The 20,586-nt window shown below is 32.6% G+C and overlaps 3 protein-coding genes across 3 annotated transcripts; 1 reads left to right on the top strand and 2 right to left on the bottom strand.

The window, feature by feature from the left end:
• Nucleotides 1-243: 243 nt before the first annotated feature.
• LOC132719804 (methylthioribose kinase-like) lies at nt 244-7,104 on the bottom strand. The gene is made up of 7 exons (XM_060703720.1): nt 6,948-7,104; nt 6,097-6,222; nt 5,526-5,655; nt 5,194-5,365; nt 2,427-2,827; nt 1,851-1,959; nt 244-1,402 (listed from the first exon to the last, which is right to left on the bottom strand). Exons 1-7 carry the CDS (start codon nt 7,005-7,007, stop codon nt 1,255-1,257), a joined length of 1,146 nt encoding a protein of 381 aa, XP_060559703.1. The 5' UTR covers nt 7,008-7,104; the 3' UTR covers nt 244-1,254.
• A 272-nt stretch (nt 7,105-7,376) lies between these two features.
• Nucleotides 7,377-9,603, top strand: LOC132719805 (cyclic AMP-dependent transcription factor ATF-4-like). Its single transcript, XM_060703723.1, has 3 exons — nt 7,377-7,534; nt 7,988-8,239; nt 8,523-9,603. The coding sequence occupies exons 2-3, from the start codon at nt 8,059-8,061 to the stop codon at nt 9,467-9,469; spliced, it is 1,128 nt and encodes a 375-aa protein (XP_060559706.1). The 5' UTR covers nt 7,377-7,534; nt 7,988-8,058; the 3' UTR covers nt 9,470-9,603.
• A 2,874-nt stretch (nt 9,604-12,477) lies between these two features.
• Nucleotides 12,478-18,761, bottom strand: LOC132719803 (protoheme IX farnesyltransferase, mitochondrial-like). The gene is made up of 6 exons (XM_060703719.1): nt 18,512-18,761; nt 15,987-16,479; nt 15,334-15,458; nt 14,762-14,832; nt 14,004-14,236; nt 12,478-13,496 (listed from the first exon to the last, which is right to left on the bottom strand). Exons 1-6 carry the CDS (start codon nt 18,638-18,640, stop codon nt 13,060-13,062), a joined length of 1,488 nt encoding a protein of 495 aa, XP_060559702.1. The 5' UTR covers nt 18,641-18,761; the 3' UTR covers nt 12,478-13,059.
• Between the last annotated feature and the right edge of the window lie 1,825 nt (nt 18,762-20,586).

Here is a 20,586-nt window from a genome sequence, read left to right as displayed (position 1 = left end):
AACTGTAAAAGTTTGTTAGAAGGTATGGATTAGCAGCGAAAAAAAAAAATATTCTTAATTCTTGAGTCTTTTCATTGAATGACATTGAATGCTTGCAGTTAATAAACCATCATCATCATATAAAATGCTTAAAATTCTTGGAACAAGTCTGTTAAATGCTGATTTTCTTTCAAACATGCTATGCTATTAGACAGTAATAGATATCACTTCTGTTTTTCTCAAATAATTGAATATATTGTTAAACCTGTATGTTCAAGACTGCAATAACTTATATGTAAAGCATTGAACGACGTCATTGAATGTATGCATTTTAGTAAGAATATAAAGATGACTAGTTAAAGAGGTCAAGGTCACTGACCATAATGCTGAATTACAGCTAGGTATATGTTGCACAGAAGTGTATTTCTCTTTACATTACAATGTTGACGGAAATAGTTTTGTGAATGTTTGGATGGACACTGTGAAAATAATAGATTGAAATTGCTGGAGAGATGTATGATGTAGATGTACACAAATAAGCATGCTTCTGTCAAATTTTAGAAAAAAATACAAGAGATCTTCCATAAAGTCTGCAGCAAATTAGAATATTTACAGATACTAGTAAATTATTAAAATCAGATGAAATAACACCCATCTTCCTTGTAAATTATCACAATACTGGTAACATTTTGTTAGTCAAAGGTTAAGGTCACTGTGACTTTTAACACTTAAAACAAATTTAGTTCAATAACTACTTGGGAGTTTACCCTACAGGTGCCAAGATGTAATCAAGACTTAATGTGATTTACCTCTATCATAGTGGAGTGTTCTCACTTGAAAATTCATTTAATAATTGCTTGCAGTCAGTAAAAGACTTGAATTACTAGTATTTCAAATATAAATGTTGTTACGACAATCCTGACACTATCATCCATTTTTACAAGCAAAGTTGTCACTGACTTAAGAATAAACAATCACATGAGGAGAGGTAGTCACTGAAGTTGGGGGATGATGAAATCTTATCCATGTATATATAAATTTGATTGCTTTATAATTTTATTTATTGAAACTATTTCAACATCATTCAAAAATTTGATTAAACATGTAAACTTTTGATGTTTGGAATGTGAACATAATTCAATTTTACATACATTTTAACGATAATTATAACTGATATGTGATAAATACATATTGTATGTAAATACACTACAAAATTAATCATTAAAACAAGTTTATCACAGAATCATTTAGTTTCAATACTATACATAATTGTCTTTAAACCAGCTTAAAGGCAATGATAAGGAATTTATCAATGTCATGTATTCTATGATAAGCATTTAGAAGTGTTGTCCCTGTATCCAGACAGTCTTGCTCTGCTAAAGGCATGCCATCTAAGTATGGATAGTGTGCAGCACCAATTAACCTGCAACAGTTACAATAAATATAAATGGTAATATATAAAGCAATACAGTCATATAATACTATGTTTACTGGGAAAAACTTTTTGTATCATTTAGTTTGATTGTGTAGGAAGCTATAAACTTATTGAAACACTCAAATTCATTCTTGGAATCAACCACTACTAAGTAATTAGTGTTAAGTTTCTTGCTCATGGAAACAACTGCTTGCCCCTGAGGGTGATTGAACCCACACAGCCAGCAATCCTTAGATTACTAGTCTGACAAATTAACCACTCGGCCATGTATATAAGTTATTAAGTATCAAAGTCCTTTACATGTACTTGTTTTGACTATTCGGTAAATGTTAACTCATGAATTGTATACTAAAAAGACCTTACCTACTTTACTTATTAAAAAGATGCAAATGTGTTAATTTCTATATTTGAAATAAATACAAAATAAGAGTATTACCTTCTAATGATTTCACAGGCAGTAAATCCTGCAGTTTCAGACAGAAGCTTGCTAACATACTCATCTCTGTTACCTGTACTTTCTGACATATTCTCCAGGTATATGTTCACTGTAATAATGTTCATGTAAATAGATGAAGTAATGTAGTAAAAATACATTTGAGTTATTAAAATTGAAGGGTGTATCATTCACACAAAAAATGTGCTTTTTACAACTAAAGATCAAAAGGGGAGTATGATTATGAATTACGCTTATGATTTAACAAATCATATTTATCAAGAAGACTATGAAGCTCAATTTAACAAGTGTAATATTCTACGACTCTTGGATTATCTTAAAAAAACATAATATTGAAAATACGTAAAAGATGGTCTACACTTCATTGCACAGGTTGAAAATGTCACCCAAGTGTAGTAATAGGTTAACTCCTATAAAATTATAAAAGGATTTAACTTGTTACTGCACTTAGGTAACAAAATCATAATTTATGAAACTCCATGCTTAATTACATGTTTTAGTTTATTGACAGTACAATAATAATTGTTAAAAGTAAATATTATAAATATATATATTTACCAAATGCTTTACATGCATCAACCATCTTGTAAGCAAATACTCGATGGGTGTCATTGTCTTCTTCTGTACTAATATGTCTGTGATAGGTGAAAATAAAGTTGGCAAGTACAACCCCTAGGTCGTATCCAGCTGGACCAACAGTACAAAACTCTAGATCAAACATCCTTGTGTCCGTCCCTTTAACCATAATAGAACCAGCATGTAGGTCACCATGTATCAAACATTCTTTCTTCTCTGTAAAGATCTTACACAAAGCTTTGGCAGCAGAGAGGACATTTTCATCTTCATACAATAAATTCAATCGTTCTGATACTTCTGGTGAACATTTGTTTGTATCATCCGGTTTATTGAATGGTTTAGTGAAAACATACTCAGCAGTCAGCCCAACCATTGTTGAATTGCTGGAAAATAATATATAATCTTAATAAAATGAATGTTTAATTGAAATTTAACAACAAAACATGCAAAAAGGATTGTTATAAGTACAATAACAAGTAAATCAAAGTAACAGACCACTGTACTTTCTTACTTGGCAACAGACAACTGTACTTTCATACTTGGCAACAGACCAATGGCAACAGACCACTGTACTTTCATACTTGGCAACAGACCACTGTACTTTCATACTTGGCAACAGACCACTGTACTTTCTTACTTGGCAACAGACCACTGTACTTTCTTACTTGGCAACAGACCACTGTACTTTCATACTTGGCAACTGATAAATGGCAACAGACCACTGTACTTTCAAACTTGGCAACAGACCACTGTTCTTTCATACTTGGCAACTGATAAATGGCAACAGACCACTGTATTTCATACTTGGCAACTGGCAACAGACCACGGTACTTTCTTACTTGGAAATAGACCACTGTACTTTCATACTTGGAAACAGACCACTGGCAACAGAACACTGTACTTTCTTACTTGGCAACAGACTATCGTAGTTTTATACTAAAGCAACGGACCACTGTACTTCATACTTTGCAAAAGACCAGTGAATTTTCCTACTTGGCAACAGATCACTGTACATGTACTTTCATACTTGGCAAATGACCACTGTACTTTCATACTTGGCAACAGACCACTGTACTTTCTTACTTGGCAACAGACCATCGTAGTTTTATACTAAAGCAACAGACCACTGTACTTCATACTTGGCAACAGGCCACTGAATTTTCATGCTTGGCAACAGATCAGTCTTTTATACTTGGCAACAGATCACTGAATTTTCATACTTGGCAACAGATCACTGAATTTTCATACTTGGCAACAGATCACTGTACTTTCATACTTGGCAACAGACCAATGGCAATAGACCACTGTACTTTCATACTTGGCGACTGATTAATGGCAATAGACCACTTAACTTTCATACTTGGCGACTGATTAATGGCAACAGACCACTTAACTTTCATACTTGGCAACAGACTAAAGGCAACAGGCCACTGAATTTTCATGCTTGGCAACAGATCACAGTCTTTTATACTTGGCAACAGATCACTAATTTTCATACTTGGCAACAGATCACTGAATTTTCATACTTGGCAACAGATCACTGTACTTTCATACTTGGCAACAGACCAACAGCAATAGACCACTGTACTTTCATACTTGGTGACTGATTAATGGCAATAGACCACTTAACTTTCATACTTGGCAACTGATTAATGGCAACAGACCACTTAACTTTCATACTTGGCGACTGATGCATGGCAACAGACCACTTAACTTTCATACTTGGCAACAGACTAAAGGCAACAGGCCACTGAATTTTCATGCTTGGCAACAGATCACAGTCTTTTATACTTGGCAACAGATCACTAATTTTCATACCTGGCAACAGATCACTGAATTTTCATACTTGGCAACAGATCACTGTACTTTCATACTTGGCAACAGACCAACAGCAATAGACCACTGTACATTCATACTTGGCAACAGACCAATGGCAATAGACCACTGTACTTTCATACTTGGTGACTGATTAATGGCAATAGACCACTTAACTTTCATACTTGGCGACTGATTAATGGCAACAGACCACTTAACTTTCATACTTGGCGACTGATTAATGGCAATAGACCACTGTACTTTCATACTTTGCGACTGATTAATGGCAACAGACCACTTAACTTTCATACTTGGCAACAGACTAAAGGCAATAGACCACTGTATTTTCATTCTTGGCAACATACCACCTGGCAATAGACCACTGTACTTTCTTACTTGCAAGGGGCAGGACCTTAGCTTGATGCTTTAAACAAGAAAAGAGTGTAGTCTTAGACTAATGGTGCCAATTTACTCTTAAATATTCAGGAGTTTGGTTCAAATATCAACAGGTATGACAATTTTCTTGAAATATTCATAAAATATAAATGACCAGTACCTAGCCATAAATGTTTACTATAACTTAAAGTACTGTTAGACAGACCAAAGAAAATGTTATAAAAAAAGTTTTTGAAGGGATGCCAATAAAGGTGTCCAGTTTTTATGTCAATCTGCTACAATCTGCTTTGAGTTTTCAGGGTCACAAACCATTCTGTGCCATAGGAATTACAATGTTTATTTTTAGTAAAAGGCACACTGAAAATAAGTATCTTTACATAAGAGATGGTAACTAGTTAAATACTATCTGTTTAACAAATGTCTGTAAAGTTTGTAAACCTGTTTAATATAGTGCTTAAAACCAGCTGAAAACCTTCTCTAGATATAGTTACCAAAAAGATTTTACATCTGACAAAAGGTTGTTATAAAATGAAATTACTCTAAATGTAGAAAAAGCTCATTTATTGCATCCTCCCCAATCTTGCCTATGTGTGTTTTACTGTGAACTGTGGCTAGAGATTGACCCAAGTTTTCTGCAATCTTCTGATCAAACTGACCACTGATAAGATTCTGTTGAAGAATGTTATATCCTTCAAGATCTTCCAGGTAAACTGCAATCATAATTTTTTTCAAACATACAACAATTTGTCAATTTTGTTGAAAACTCAAACAATACATTATTTGTGAAATTAATCATAAATTGTCTGCACAATAAAACATAAAATTTATTTATGTAATAGAATCATTAAATGATAGAAAAAAACAACATACCAGCATTGTGTTGCTTGTTAAAAAAGTATGGTTGAGGGACACAGCCAGGAGCCAGCTGATGAAATTTTACCAAAGCCTTGTACTCGGCATCAATTCTTGCAACCCCAAGTGGGTATCCTTCTCCTAGACACTGGAAGGTCAAATATTATTATATTAACATGTTCAAAAAGAGATTTTCATAAAATACCGCTAAATCTAACCTGATATATTAACCTTATGAATGTTTATGGCCATGTTAAATGCTAACATTATAGAATCAGGTCAGACTACTCATCTGTCTGGTCTGTCTCTACAATGCATTAATGGCTGCTAAATGGAGCATTTTGATAACAAAACCCCTAACATCAACAATGGTTTTAAAACCATCATACAGATTCCAAGTAATTGAAGTTGGACAACTGTTCCATTATACAAATTTAGCATGGTGAAGGTTAATATTTAGTTGATAAAAATTGAATCATAGTTCATCAAAGAAATGAAAGCTTTAAAATTAATACATATTTTAACATCCTTTAAATAAATGATATGTGCAAATTATATAATATAAACATGACTTTTGTTTAATGTATACCTTTATATAAGGCAAGGAATGTTTAACAATGACACTGCGTCCATCTTTGGTGTAAACACGTAGCACTACATTCAAGTTCCCATCTCCTATCTCATCTACACATATTTCATCAGAACTACAAAACTTCTGGAAAAAAAATATAAGCTTTACTTTCAAACGATCTTCAACTAATATATTACTTGCTTGAGACTATATCATAGTTTAGTACGAAACTGTGAAATGAAAAAGTTATTCATAGAGTATGTCATATGTTTACCTCCAAAGTGCATTCCTAAATTCTGTTGCAAGATTGTTTTAATTCAAAAAAAAAATTATTCCTTTAGTAATAATAATTATAATTAGATCTATAATAAAATCTTTGTTTGGAGAAAGTAACGAAATTAATTGCAGCAATTTTTAATAGTTTTGCTGGTGGATATTTAACTATAAAAACAACAACTACCACCTTAATTTTCCATGAAGATTACCATGACAAGGGTAAATGTCTTTATAAATTATAATTACATTCTGCCAAATTATTACAAATTTAATAAAATATGATATTTTGATATTGTACTCAAATGTTCAAAATGTTTTGGTTTAAACATATTTATTTTGAAACATCAAATCTTTTAATTTCATCCATATAATACTATAAATAAAGACTGTTCTGTTCTCTACTGTATACATGAATTACACATACATGTAACTGTAATGTATGTACAGTATATGCATGTATGCGACGCATGATGTATATGTCATATTTAAATAACCCCCCCCCCCCCCCCTTAAACTGAATTTTATCTTTAATTGATTTATGGAATGGAATTAATGCTTAATTAAAGTTTGCATATCTTCATTTTAAAACGTACCAAATTGTCCGGAATATAAGAACACTCGCGCACAAGCACACCCCATTTTTTAATGTCCATTGTAGGTCATAATTTAGGACGTTCATGATATATTTGGGTCTTTCCGCATTTTCTTTATTTAGAAACAAGACGTCAGAGGTGTGTCAATATGAACCAATGACCGTTGTTCGTCATTTGGCATATTGCCAAATATTCTGACGCAATTTTTCTGTCCGAATAACATATTTTCTTCTTCCGCATTACTGATATAATTCTTGCACTTTTCCATTCATAACACGTTAATTAAAGCAGTTTTACATTTCACAAGGTAATCATATTGATTAAAAACTAAAATCTAAGAAATAATTTGCAATATTGACTCAAAATAAGTCGTTTAGAGAGAAATCAAAAATAATTTGCGTAGGAAAATGAACTTTTTTCGGCAAAAATAGGATGAAACTACGCACGTTGCCGCAAATCATGACTGAAAGGTAACGAATACAGAATAACAGAACACGCTTACCGCTAATATGGACGAGTGAACCTTCACAACAAACCTGTGCAAAAGCAGTGCTTTGCACCAAGAACAATTACATTATCAACATGGCGTGAGTATTAATTTATTCAATTTTATTAATTATTTTAACACTGATTAATTTAATTCATTGTGATTATCAACGTGGCATATCCCGCCATTTTGAGAAAATAAAATTGAATGATAAAATGTTAGAAATGTTTCCTACATTGTTGTTGTTAATCCATTTGTTTGAATATCTATTAACGTTTCTTTAGTTTTCTAAATATATATATATTCATATGTCATGAAATTTTTGTTGATTATCTCCTCAAGGAAATATAAATTTGTCCTTGAAAGCGTGAATGAAAATCACACAGAAGACATTAAAAAACATGTTCAAGTATAATGGTCATTTTAATGAAAATACTATATAAAAATGACTGATTCCTTCTAAAATGAAATGTTTCTTTGTGTATATTATTTAATGTCCGCTGGCAGAATAGTGTGCTTCCCTTGTTAACGAGACTCTCCTTGTATTTTGCAGGTCTTTTCACCATTTCCTATTCCTGGCAATTGCCATATATCAATTTGAAAGTCGGACAGAAATAAAGCAAGATGGAATTCATGGACCAAATGAATTTGTTCGAGGACCCATTGGGTCTGACAACAGACTTGTTTGTGGATGATCTGGGTACGGAGGGTAGCATTCTTGATTTTGGCCTAGATGGGGGTCTGAAATATCAGTCAGCTACCCAGGAGTCTCTAGAGGACTTGCTTCTTACAGATACTCCAGCAGGTAATTATGATTTTTGTTGGTATTTATTGATATGCACTATCTACAAGGGCTGAGAGTTTCAGTCTGTTCATCTGATACTTATACTTCAGTTACTTGTAATTTGTTTAACTTGGAGAAACACAAATAAAACAAACTGAGTCCTCACATTGATTAACAGTATTAAGTTTCTTGAATGTTATCATTGTTATGTCCTAAACTGGCAAGCAGACTGAAAATTTTCATAATAAAAATTGTTTCTGATACCAATAACCTCAACTTATATAATGTGCTGTTTTTATTTTAGACTCTCTTGGAGAAGAATGGATGGAAACTGTGGATTTCCAAAACCTCCTGAACACTGACAGGGGCTGTGAAAATGCTCCAGTCGCAATTAAAGTTGAAAAATCAGAGCCTCGCCCTGAAGGGATGAAACAGGCTGCCTTTGATATATTGAAGGCCCTGTTAACTGGCCAACAGCCAGCAAAGACGGAGATATCTCTAGATTTGCTCAAGCCAGTTGAGAAAGATCTTCATGTGGAAGCAGTAGCTGCAATCTCCCCAGTTGCTGAGGTTCCTGATATAGACTTTCCCACCTATGATAGTATCAACATGTTGCTTGGAGGTGTTGACAATCAAGTCATCCATTCTTTTGAAGATTTAATTCAACCTGAGGTTTCTTTAGACAATGGTGATGTTATTGAATTACAACCATTACAGTCTGGTCAAAATTTTTCACTTGACTCTTCTGTTGAGGCTCCAGTGTTACTTTTACAGGACAACTTTAAGACAGAGAGTCTGAGTGTAAGTTCTTTCTGTGATGCAGATGTTGAATCAATTTTATCTTCAGGACCTACCTCCCCATCTGATACTTGTCAAGACATGAGCACAATTGATACCAGCTATTTCAGTGACAGTAGCAGCCAGTCAAGTTCTGCTAAAAGTATACAAGTGTCAAGTGAGGATTTCACAAAACTTAAATCAAAAAGTAAGAAAAACAAGTCTAAAAGTTCTCCGTATGATTCACATAAAGTTTCAGATAAAAGACTAAGGAAGAAAGTGCAAAACAAGAATGCGGCCACCCGGTATCGAGAAAAGAAAAGGCAGGAAAAGGAAACGTTGCAGGAACAGGAAGTTCGTCTCTCGGACACTAACAAAGCTCTACGTGAAAAGGTTGAATCAATTCAAAGAGAAATTCAATACATGAAAGAACTAATGAATGAAATAAATAAAGCTAAACAATCTAAAATATAAGTTGAAAAAGTGTTTGTAGAGATCTACTTTATGTTTCTGTAACATTGCTTTTTTCATTCATACATTGTACATTCATTCATCTCATTGTAATTTATGTCAAATCATTTTAGTTTGATTAAAATGCAAAAAGGTAACATGTCTTTGTATTATGCAGTCATTATTTAAACTGTTCTTAATTTTGAAAATTTTAATTGATGATTAGTAAATGATCTACTGGTTGCTGATAATGGTAAAGTACTTTGCCACTGGAAACAAGGTAATTGTGAATATGCTTGCATTAACCAAGGGGATGATGAATACACTTGAATAGGTATGCAAGTTAAATTTATGAAAAAAATTGTTACAGTTTCCAGCATTGAATTCATGAGTCCAAAAGAATGCAAGTTAATTTTGACTATTGAAAGTCTTTTCTGTATAAAAATATGTGAAAATGCTAAATTCACAGTAATCAGGACTTATATCCCTTATGCTACAGTATTGTGACATCTTTCAGCACTGCAAAGCAACATGGTTATTAATTTAATTTTGAACTGGTGAATATGTTCAACATACAGTAGTTATTCTTGAATATCGGTGGTCAAGAAATTGAGAACAGTACTAAAATGGATGCTCAGAGGAATGAATTCTTATGTGCCCTCTTTCAGCACTTCTGCATGATAAAAAGGTCTGCTGACGACAAACTAATGTTTGTGTTGTCATCCTTCCAAAGCCGTTACCTTACACCCCTTGTATAATAAATCCAACAATGCAATGGTTTGGCATTATCTAAGCATACCTTCAGTTTACCTTTAGAAACCTTGTTTAAAATGTCTAACTAAGCCATTGCTCTTGGATTGTTCAAGTCTAATCCATATCGAGCAAGGCCGTCATTGAAGGTCCGGAGATGGCTCGTTTAAAAATGTCTGGCCTTAGCTATAAACCTATGCTACTGATTAGCTATTGAACTGGTCGCTTTAATATACATACTCGTACATGATGCTTAATATCAGGACACTGTTTATTGACCAGGTGAAGGGGCGTCCGTGGCCGAGTGGTTAAGGTCGTTGACTTTAAACTACTTGCCCCTCACCGCTGTGGGTTCGAATCTCGACAGGGACTTTGGATTCTTTCATGCGAGGAAGCTATCCAGCTAGCTTATGGAACGTCAGTGGGTCTACTCGGGTGCACTGAAGGACACCCGAGGTCTTCCTCCACCAGTAAAGCTGGAATGTCGCGATATGACCTATACTGTGTCGATGTGAAGTAAAACCCAAAACAAACAAAAACAATTGATCAGGTACTATGACGTCAAGTTTGAAGTGAACAAAATATAAGTAACTGTTGACTGGTAATATACTATTTGAACCATGTTAGCTTTAACCATAGCATGACTGCCTCCGTGGACGAGAAGTTAAAGAGTCAATGACTTCTAATCCAGTTACCTCTGGTGTCGGTTTGATCCCTGGGAGATGCTTAAGTAGTTTAGTGCAGAGGAAGGTAGTCTAGTACTGGTGTAACTCCAGGAACAATGATTAGGACACCCACCTATATGACTGAAATACTGTTTGAAAAAGGTGTAAAATGAAACAAACAAATGTGTGAACACAATCTACGCACTACTTTACTTACATGTAATATTTCTCGTATTAGTCTTTTTTTGTTTGTAATGTATGTGTCTAATAAAGACTATCAAAATACAGGGTCACCTTGTATGCACTTCTTGCACATGGAAATGGCCTGTCATTCAAGGTTATGTGTACACACTACACAGGGTGATACATTATTACACCATTTACAATGTGATGATGTAGAATGCACGGTGCTATACATGTGGAAAACTTTGTGCTAAACAAACTTCGAGTAGTATAAATTTCTGAGCAGGTAGGGTAAAAGAGTCAAGTATGTTTGTATCACTTAACAATAGATTACAATTTCATGAGGTTGAAAGACTGCAGTCCATTCAGACATCTTGAGACTACAGAGATGTGGGGATGAGAAGATTCCATGAAAATGCTTGTTAAGTAAATGCAGAACACAAAAGGACACATATACAAAATTTTCTCTATCTACAAGCTAGAATTATATACCAATGAATTTGCTTTTCAAATCAAACAAGAATAAGTACATTTGTACATAAATTACAAGATAAAAGTAATTTATAGACAAATATTTTCTCGGGGGTAATTAGCAATGGTTGGTGTAATAGTACAAAAGTAAAATATTGCTTGCATGATCACCTTAATTAGTCAATGATACCCAGAGGAAAAGTTAAGGAATTTTCTTGATGGCTTTTGTAAAAATGACATTATCTGGAATATAGGCGAAATCTTTCAAGAGTTCTTATGGAATTCTATATAAGTATAAAGAGAACACAACCAATACAGGGGATCATGAGGTTTGATGTAATTCAAGATTTAGCAGATGGGGTTTCAGTATGAAATAATCCATTAAAGTTGGAAACATCATAACACTTAAAGAATCTAGTAAAAATATACTATCCTATCAAGTATATCTGAAATACATGTACAGATATTTATTTTAAAAGAAAAAAAGATGTTACATTTTCCTTCTCATTCCAATAAACATGTCTTTTACATAATACAATGACCGTTAGAGTCATGAACCTGAAAGCCAATTTTCCATTTAACATCCCTATTAAGATTGGTTTCTTGCTTTAAGAAATACAGTCTACAGAAAATGTAGTGTACAACAAGGGTGTTTTCTTTTTGTTGGGTTTTACATCACTCCAATACAGTATAGATCATACGGCGACTTTGGTGCCGTGAGCAACAAACAGGTACCATAGCAGAACCACTAATGTTCATAAACTAGCTGGATAGCTTCCTTACTTGAGAGAGTCCAAAGCCCTGTTGCGATTTGAACATACAGTGGTGAGGGTCAAATGGTTTCAAGTCAACAATCTTAACAACTCTGCCACAGATGCCCCTTGTACAACAGGTAAACATTTGCAAAAGCATACCTCTTATAAAATAAAACTTTAAACACTATGATAATACAAACGCAGGAGCCTTAACTCATTGCATCTTTATTGTTTACATTCAATGTTCATTATAAATATTTAAAACTTTTGTTTCTGTTAAACATTAGAGAGAACAATTATGCAAAACAAACAAAATACAAAATTCATTAATAATTTTTTATCACATGGTCATAGGTATCTTATAAAATTAAAATAAAATGAAAACAGTATAAGCAGAAGTGTCCATAAATTAAATAAGAAGTTTTACAGTTAACGATGTCCTTTTCAAAAGGATATTGATCTGTCTGTTATTTTTCATTCAAATGTAATTTTTTCACTTGAGCGGATTGACTGAATTTTCTGTATATTTTAAGAGAAAACTCTAGTGTACATGATACTGTCTGATATTAACAGTCACTTAAAATAAATAACATAATTAGGAGCAATAAAATAACCCAGCATCAATTTTGCACCTGACTTCTGTTTAACAATTATCACTCACTACCAGATTCCTTCATACATTAATTACAGAGCCACCTGGTGTAAATAATTCCTATGTAACCAATTCACAGAGAACAAACAGAAAGACATATTTTACATTTACTAGTCCTACTTATTTAATTAGCTGTGATCATGTAACAGGTATAAAACTTTTAATTGATTGTAATATTTTTGCTTTATCAGTTTTGTCATCTCGTCCATATTTCTTCCCAATTAACAAAAGAATCATCAATGCTGGTATATGAATTAGAGTAAAGCGGAATAATTTTCTTGATGAATTGCTATCCCCTTTTCTATAGAAGTTCCAGGCTAAGTAAGTTAGCCAGATGTTGAGTGGTAATGAATCCACAGCAAATGTCCATGTGGTGAGATCAACCAGAGGTGCCACACTACACAGTCCTATCATTCCTATACTGTATCTGAGAGCTACACGTTTACACAGTTCTGGTTTCACCACACTAGCCATTCTGTATCCACCACGGGAATAATCTGGTCGTAGGTTCCAGCTAAGTGCATTAAAGTGAGGAAACTGCCAGGCATACAGGATAGCACCTAACAGGAATGCTCCTATAGAAACAATAACATAACATGAATTAATAAATACTTTAACTGAGAAGTTTTTTAAAAATGTAAATTCCTCTTATGTAGCAATAATAATACTAATAGACTTACACACTAACATATGGACATCAAAAAGAGACATTACAGCTACTAAAATATACTTATTGAATATCTAGCAGCTATACATCAGCAAATATATTTTCCAAAACAAAATATGTTTTAAAATAAAAATCTGTCCTACTTTGTAGGATTGTGAAAAGGTAACCTGGGGGTTCAGGGTTCAAGTCACTGTATGAGTTAGGCTGCACATTTCATATTCAATAAAAAAATTATTTCTCTTTGTCATTTGTTTTATTTCTGTTTTTTTATCATATAGGTTCTTCTAGTACCTGGTTAAAATATAGAAAACATCACTGAATGTTGTTCTACCACAAACCCCACCACTACAGATATTCTGAATATTTACAATATATCTCAATGGTTATTTAGAATCTATACTGATTTTATATGTACCTGGTTCCAGCATTCCTGTACAGGCTGTCCATCCCATCATAGGAGGTATAGCACCAACAATGGAACCAACCCATGTGTTTAATATGCTGTATCTTTTCATTGGTGTATAAACTAATGTGTACAATCCAAGGTTAAAAGCTCCCAGGGTGGCAGTGAGAGGATTTACACCTAGGGACAGAATTGCAAGTCCTGTAGACCCAGTTATCACAGCAAATGTTACTGCATGCAATGAACTGTAATACAATAAGCATAATAGTAATGTTAAACATGAATTTTATAGAAATATTATGTATATAAATCAATAAAGATTATATTATGGTAATGTTAAGCATGAATTTTATAGAAATACCATGTATAAATCAATATAGATTCTATTAAAGGATAGAGATTTAGCAAAACGTTTATTTGATTAACTTTTAAAAATAATTTTTCAATACATGTATTATATGACATGTAGTTAATTCGATATTTAACATGATTACTCGATTCAAATACTTTACATTGTCACGTCAAAAGCAAACATAATGACTTGTGTCCATTACAAATTTCTTACATCTCAACTCAATGGTGATTTTTTAAAATTTGGGAAAGATGTTTGTTTAAAACATTGATAGACAAGCACATTCAAGTAATTTTGAAATGAATTAAATTACATTTGATGTTTAAATGAAACATTTGAAATAAAGAAAAGTCTTGCCAAGGAAGAAAGACAGACAGGCCCTTCAAGAAAATTGATTCTAGGAATAAACTTTATTTACCTCAGGTGTCCTCGGACTAAAACCCGGTTCTTTGTTCTATTCATCTGGGAGTCAAATGGAATTTCAAAGTACTGAAATTAATAATGCAAACATTTAGTAATAAATTACAATACAAGTTTGAAGACTGGTCACAAGGTAAATGATAGGTTGCAAACCTTGCTACATGTATTTCAAAAACACAGACATTACATTATAAAAATTTGTAAAACAATAATATGTTTAAAACATATTTAAAATTTTTTCACATCATGTCTTAAAACCCTCGAAAAATTTGCCACAGTATGTAATGATCTAAAGTTGTGTTAAGAAGTTCCATATACTACATGGATTAATCATTTTGATTTTGCTTTTTAATGGTTATTAAATGACCACAAAATGTGTTGTTATGCTCTTTAAAATATAGTAATGAGAGCAAAATAAAGAAGTTCAGCAAGAATACTAAACTATTTATTAAAGGTTTAAATAAAAAGACAAAGCCCAGAACTATCCAACATATTAAGTATTACATTTTCTAAAAAAAATCTACAAATCCCATATTCTGCATTGATTAAGATATGTATAGAATTGTTTACCTGATTCATTGCATTAGCGGAACATGAAGTAAGGGCTGTACCAACAGTACATAGAAGAAATGTACTCAGGATGAATGGGTCTGGAGCTACAGCATACCCTGCCATTGTTGTAATTACTACCAAGCCTACAAGTGAAGTTTATGAAATATTATTGACTGCATTGACTGTTTACTGAAGCTTCTACTACTGCATAATACTGCAGAGAAGATCCTAAAAATATTTTCAAGCAAGAAAATTGATGTACTGTATTAGGTACAATATGCACTTTTAACAAACAAGAGCTTGTCACAGACAATGCTGCAGTCCCTTACTTATGTAATGTTTGATTACGGTTACCTACCATAACTCATATAATTAAAGGAATTGACCTTTTAAGAATTTGTCTAAGATTTTTTAAGAGTTCACAAATAACTTGGAAGAAATCATGCTTGTACAATTTTAAATATTGAAAATGGCAATTCTTACAAAATGGGATCAAATGTAAACTTTTTCAGCAATTACAGGATCACATTTACATATAGAAGAAAAGTAAAAAAAAAACAAAATAAAAAAAAAAAAGAATAATGTTACCAGATACATTAAAATACATTGTATTTATATGTCTCTGATGTTACAGTCAGTATGTAACAAAAATGACCATTATTACATTGTACCTGTCAATCTTATTTTGGAAAGCTTCATGTAGTACTCAGGTAGCTTAGAGTAATCCAGTTTAACTTCCTTCCATGTATACTCTGTCATTGACTCTATTTTCTGAGATGGATTGGTGTCATCTATTTTCATACCATCATCATAATCAAAGTTAATTTGTAATGACTTGTTTTGTTCTGGGAGCTTTACCTCAACTTCTTTCATTTGTCTTGCATTGTTGACATTCAACTGAACTCTACTGTTTTTAATAAAAAGAGTAAGGTCGTCACTTTCAGTAGTAAAATCATGTTTCCCTTCAGTCTCATCTGAGGTAGATTGATTTTTAACAGCTGCCTTTTTCTGGAGTAAATGTAGTTTGTCATTATCTAGGTACTTAGATAGATCTGTTGGCACTTTAATTTGGATAACTTTTGTCTCAGATTGAACTGGTTTCCTTGGTTTTTGTTCAATGTTTGTTTCACAAACTGTTGCTGCAACCTTTGGTTTTGTTGAATACTGAAAACAAAAAGAAAATAGGTCAAGCATAAATTTAACAAAGGCTACTGGCCCCAAAGCATTCACCCGAGGACAAAGTGGTATATTTGTGTACAATGCTGAAAGTTAAATACACTGTCATCAAGTCAGTTAACAGGAACTACTGTCCTGTAAATAAAATTCACAATGTCTTCTGCAAATCTAGCGGTTGGTCTGGCCTATATAAATTTACAAAATTACACAAATATGACCATTTTCTTACAAATAAACCAGATGTCATTTCAGGGCTCGAGCTACTGGGCGATTCGGGCGAAATAGTCGCCGAATTCCGTCTGACTTCGCCGACATCCTACATGAAAGCGAAGATGAAGTCGCCCGATTTTATTGATCCATTATTGAAAATTACCAACAATAACTGTGAATAACATGTTGTGTGTGTTTGCTTTGTTTACCCTCGCCGCCGGAAAAGGGCATCTAGAAAAAGGGACTGTCATGCATCTCAATCAACGCGTATGTCATTAATCCGTTTGTTTACCAACATGTCATAAAAGTCTAATTAACAGACACTCGAGGAACAATTAGACTCCGCCCACGGCGAGATTACCGATACGTGCGAGAAACCAATCGTAATTCATGTTTCAATCGAGGCGACATTATTAAACCAATCATTAAATCGCTAACATACAACTACCAGTAACAATTATTTATGATGGACGGATCAAACGTCAATTAAATTTTCACTATCGAATGATTGTAAGAATTAAGAGGACCGCTAGACATATAACTGGAACGGTAATTTTAAATGAAAGTTATGATAGCCTATTTTGTCGACGAGTTAAATTTGATAAAATTGACGGCGTATTACACTGTATTTATTACAAATGTAGTTAAATTAAAGATCGTTTCTTTCGTTATCTACTTTCATTTTCTTTACAACATAAGTGAATATGAATATAATGTCTGGCACAAGCTTTTTAATAGTAAATCAGAAGGGAATAACTGTTAATCCACCCATGATATGATCCATGATAGGAATCAACTATGGCTTTTTTTCTCTTCATTTAATGCAATGGTTGCATTACATGATACTCATTCTTATTATTACTTGTTTCAAACTACTTTTAAATTAAAATTGAATATTCTGTTGTAACACAAATCCAATTCATTTAATAAGATATGTACAGTGAGTCAACATAATTTCAATAACATACAAAAAACATCGATAAATGAATCTCCTCACTTCTCCCTAAAGTCTCCCCACTTCTCCCTAAAGCAGCTGGAGGGAGAAGTGACTTCTCCCTAAATTTTGAACCTAGCTTGAGCCCTGCATTTTATTTTTTATTAACACATATACTAGTACAGTCTAGTAATACCGAAAAATTCCTTTAATAATAAATATACGAAAAATTCCTTTAATAACAATTGAATATATTGTTTATTTTATTTATCTTCATATGATTATTTTAAGATGAGGGCAAAAGGTCATCTCATCTTGGGGCAAATTGTAATAAGGCAATCATCAGTTAAAGTTTTATAAAATTTCCTTAATGGATTTCTCGATTTTATTTCAGCGCCATAAAATATCCTGGTTCGTCCCAGAACGACACTAAATCAGCTCTACTTTGAATAAGTTCATATTTTATTAATTAATTTTTCAAAAGTTCAAAATCAAAATATCAAAGAGCTATTCAACTTTCTGAACTTTGCCTACGGCTACTGTCTTATTAATATTATTGACAAACCAACAGTTAAAATGATTAAATCCTGTTCTTGAAGATAGATACAGATGACATTTTATTTAACAAACTTTTTAAATGATAATTTTGAAGTGGTGTGAATCGTTACTATTTGGAGCGAATACTCGGAATAGTAACAAAAAGTGGGGCGAGTCGTTATGGGGCGAATCGTCAATGGAACGAATCGTTATCAATAACATGTTCCAGATTTCGCCCGACATTATTTCATGAAAATTTAAAATTACTGATAATTTGCTTATTTAACACATATATGCTTGATTTACAATCATAGATATAATGAAAACAATGTTACTAACAGAATGCACTCGCCAAACATGTTTAACTTTAGGTTTCCACGACGGTTTGGCGACAGTTCTGCTGTACCACCGTAGTGTTATCAGAGGTAAGTTTTGGTGACATTTCAAAACCCCTAGTGGAAACCCCATAGCTAATGAAAGAGAATGTCAGTTTGGGCTACATTTTTATTTAATTTCAAACTTATATAAAATATTACTAAACAACAATGGGCGCAGCCATATTGGGTTTGAAGGTCATATTCGGAATACCTTTAAAATTTCGTAAAGAACGCAAGGAATTCTCATTACTCAAAAAGAATAGGTTAAAAGAGTTGAAAAAATATATTCTTAAATGATGAGGAAACACTGTCGTATTATGCCAACTAAATTCAAAGAAAACTATTTCTTTTTTAATCATTTACAATATAAAGTTAAGATTTTATTTGGGACATAAAATGATTGTATGTCCCAGGTTATAATAGAATGTTGAAGGACCTAAAAGTTTCGTCTATGAAATCATATAGAATTTAAGCCATAACAAAATGGATATAACTCTACACAACTTTTGATTTCATAAAACATTTCATTTAAACATAATATGAAAGACAAAAAGGTTTACCTGGGACTTAAAATGTTATCGTAAATCCCAGAGTTAACAAAAGATAAATATTAAAAAAATAACACGAATTTTTTAAAGACAATCTAAAGATAACATAGTAATATAAACAAGCTAATAAAAAGCTTTATTATTGCTGACAAAAATGTTTATTTGACTTTCAACATAATCTATCAAAGTACTGTCCATTAAAGAACAAATGAAATGTGGAAGAGATTATTATTATATGTATATGATAATATTTATTTGCTAATTCACAGAGAATATCTGATAAATATTCGCATCTTAATTATCTCATATCTTTAATTGTCAAGATAAGCTGAATTGACTTTATTTCCAAAGTTGATTGAGTAACAGCTGATATTGGAAAATGTCAAGGAGAAAATTTTTAATCTGCCCAAAAAGACTGCCCCACTCTTAAATTGAAAGTTACATGTACATGTACCAGTAAATTCCGATAGATATTTACAGAAAACAACTTGGGCCATGTGATTTCGAGTTATTTATCGCTCATGCGAAGTAAAGAATAAAATTGAAAGAATTATAACAAAATTCAAACTGAATTTTAATGGTTGATACATGTAATGTCTCAAACGATTCTCAGTTCATCGTAAAGTTGTCATGATTTTATATAAAAAAGTACACTTTTTATCAATGCAGAATATGGGCTTTGTATAAATTTTTAGAAAGTGTTATACTAAATCTGTATGATAGATCTAGGCTTTGTCAGGGTTTTGTTATAAATAGTGGGATTCAAATGTGCGGCGCTATCTCCGATTTGAAAAAACATTGTCTGCAATAGGATTTATAACAGAAATCTACCTTATTTCATATCATATTTATTATTATTTAGGGAGCCCCGTGCCGACTTCACACCTCTAAATCCGTCCAATGCATTTTCTTCTTTTTGAAATAAATCCTCGGAAGTCAGTTGGTCGTGTGTGGTCATGTGACGGATATTTCAGATTTTAACAATGTTGACATATGAATAAGAATTAAATGCAATGCATCTTCACGTATCTAAATACATGCATGCATGTCACTTCCGATGAATTAATACTGAATAAAAATGAGAGGCACACAGTTATGCGCTTTAATAATTGTCAGAGACTTTAAAAAAAGAATAATATCACAAATAAATGCAACAAATCAATAGCAAAGAAGATCATCTTTATGTTTAGCAGTCCAGTATGAAGCAAAATGGCTTTTAACAGAATGTTTATATAAACAGGGTTTGTTATAAGCTCAAACATTTTCTGGTATACTAGGGTATGTCATAGAGAAATGTCACACATATAATACAATTTTATCACATTTTAGTATCAACTTATATTTAAATATTATTATTATTATTATCTATATTTGTATCACTATATTGAGTTCTTATTTACTGTCCCTTTCAGGTTTTCTAGATTTAATGATAATTCAAAGTACAGACCTTCATCTTCAAGCCATTTGTGTTTTGCAGACACTTCACCCA

This window comes from Ruditapes philippinarum, unplaced genomic scaffold, assembly GCF_026571515.1.
Source record: "Ruditapes philippinarum isolate M1 unplaced genomic scaffold, ASM2657151v2 ctg135_1_1_1_1, whole genome shotgun sequence".
In the NCBI taxonomy this organism is placed as follows: Eukaryota; Metazoa; Mollusca; class Bivalvia; order Venerida; family Veneridae; genus Ruditapes; species Ruditapes philippinarum.
Note: the sequence above shows the minus strand (reverse complement) of the source record. Positions and strands in the feature narration are given on the sequence as shown.

What these genes read in the sequence shown, in the direction of transcription:
- LOC132719804 (XM_060703720.1), bottom strand. Translation starts at nt 7,007, where the DNA reads ATGGACATTAAAAAATGGGGTGTGCTTGTGCGCGAGTGTTCTTATATT. An exon ending in CTTATATTCCGGACAATTTG is followed by an intron (nt 6,223 to 6,947) that starts GTACGTTTTAAA and finishes TTTTTTTTCCAG; the next exon opens with AAGTTTTGTAGTTCTGATGA. An exon ending in TAACAAGCAACACAATGCTG is followed by an intron (nt 5,366 to 5,525) that starts GTATGTTGTTTT and finishes TTATGATTGCAG; the next exon opens with TTTACCTGGAAGATCTTGAA.
- LOC132719805 (XM_060703723.1), top strand. Translation starts at nt 8,059, where the DNA reads ATGGAATTCATGGACCAAATGAATTTGTTCGAGGACCCATTGGGTCTG. An exon ending in TCTTACAGATACTCCAGCAG is followed by an intron (nt 8,240 to 8,522) that starts GTAATTATGATT and finishes TTTTTATTTTAG; the next exon opens with ACTCTCTTGGAGAAGAATGG.
- LOC132719803 (XM_060703719.1), bottom strand. Translation starts at nt 18,640, where the DNA reads ATGGGGTTTCCACTAGGGGTTTTGAAATGTCACCAAAACTTACCTCTG. An exon ending in TTCCAAAATAAGATTGACAG is followed by an intron (nt 15,459 to 15,986) that starts GTACAATGTAAT and finishes CTTCACTTGTAG; the next exon opens with GCTTGGTAGTAATTACAACA. An exon ending in TTAGTCCGAGGACACCTGAG is followed by an intron (nt 14,237 to 14,761) that starts GTAAATAAAGTT and finishes ATTGTATTACAG; the next exon opens with TTCATTGCATGCAGTAACAT.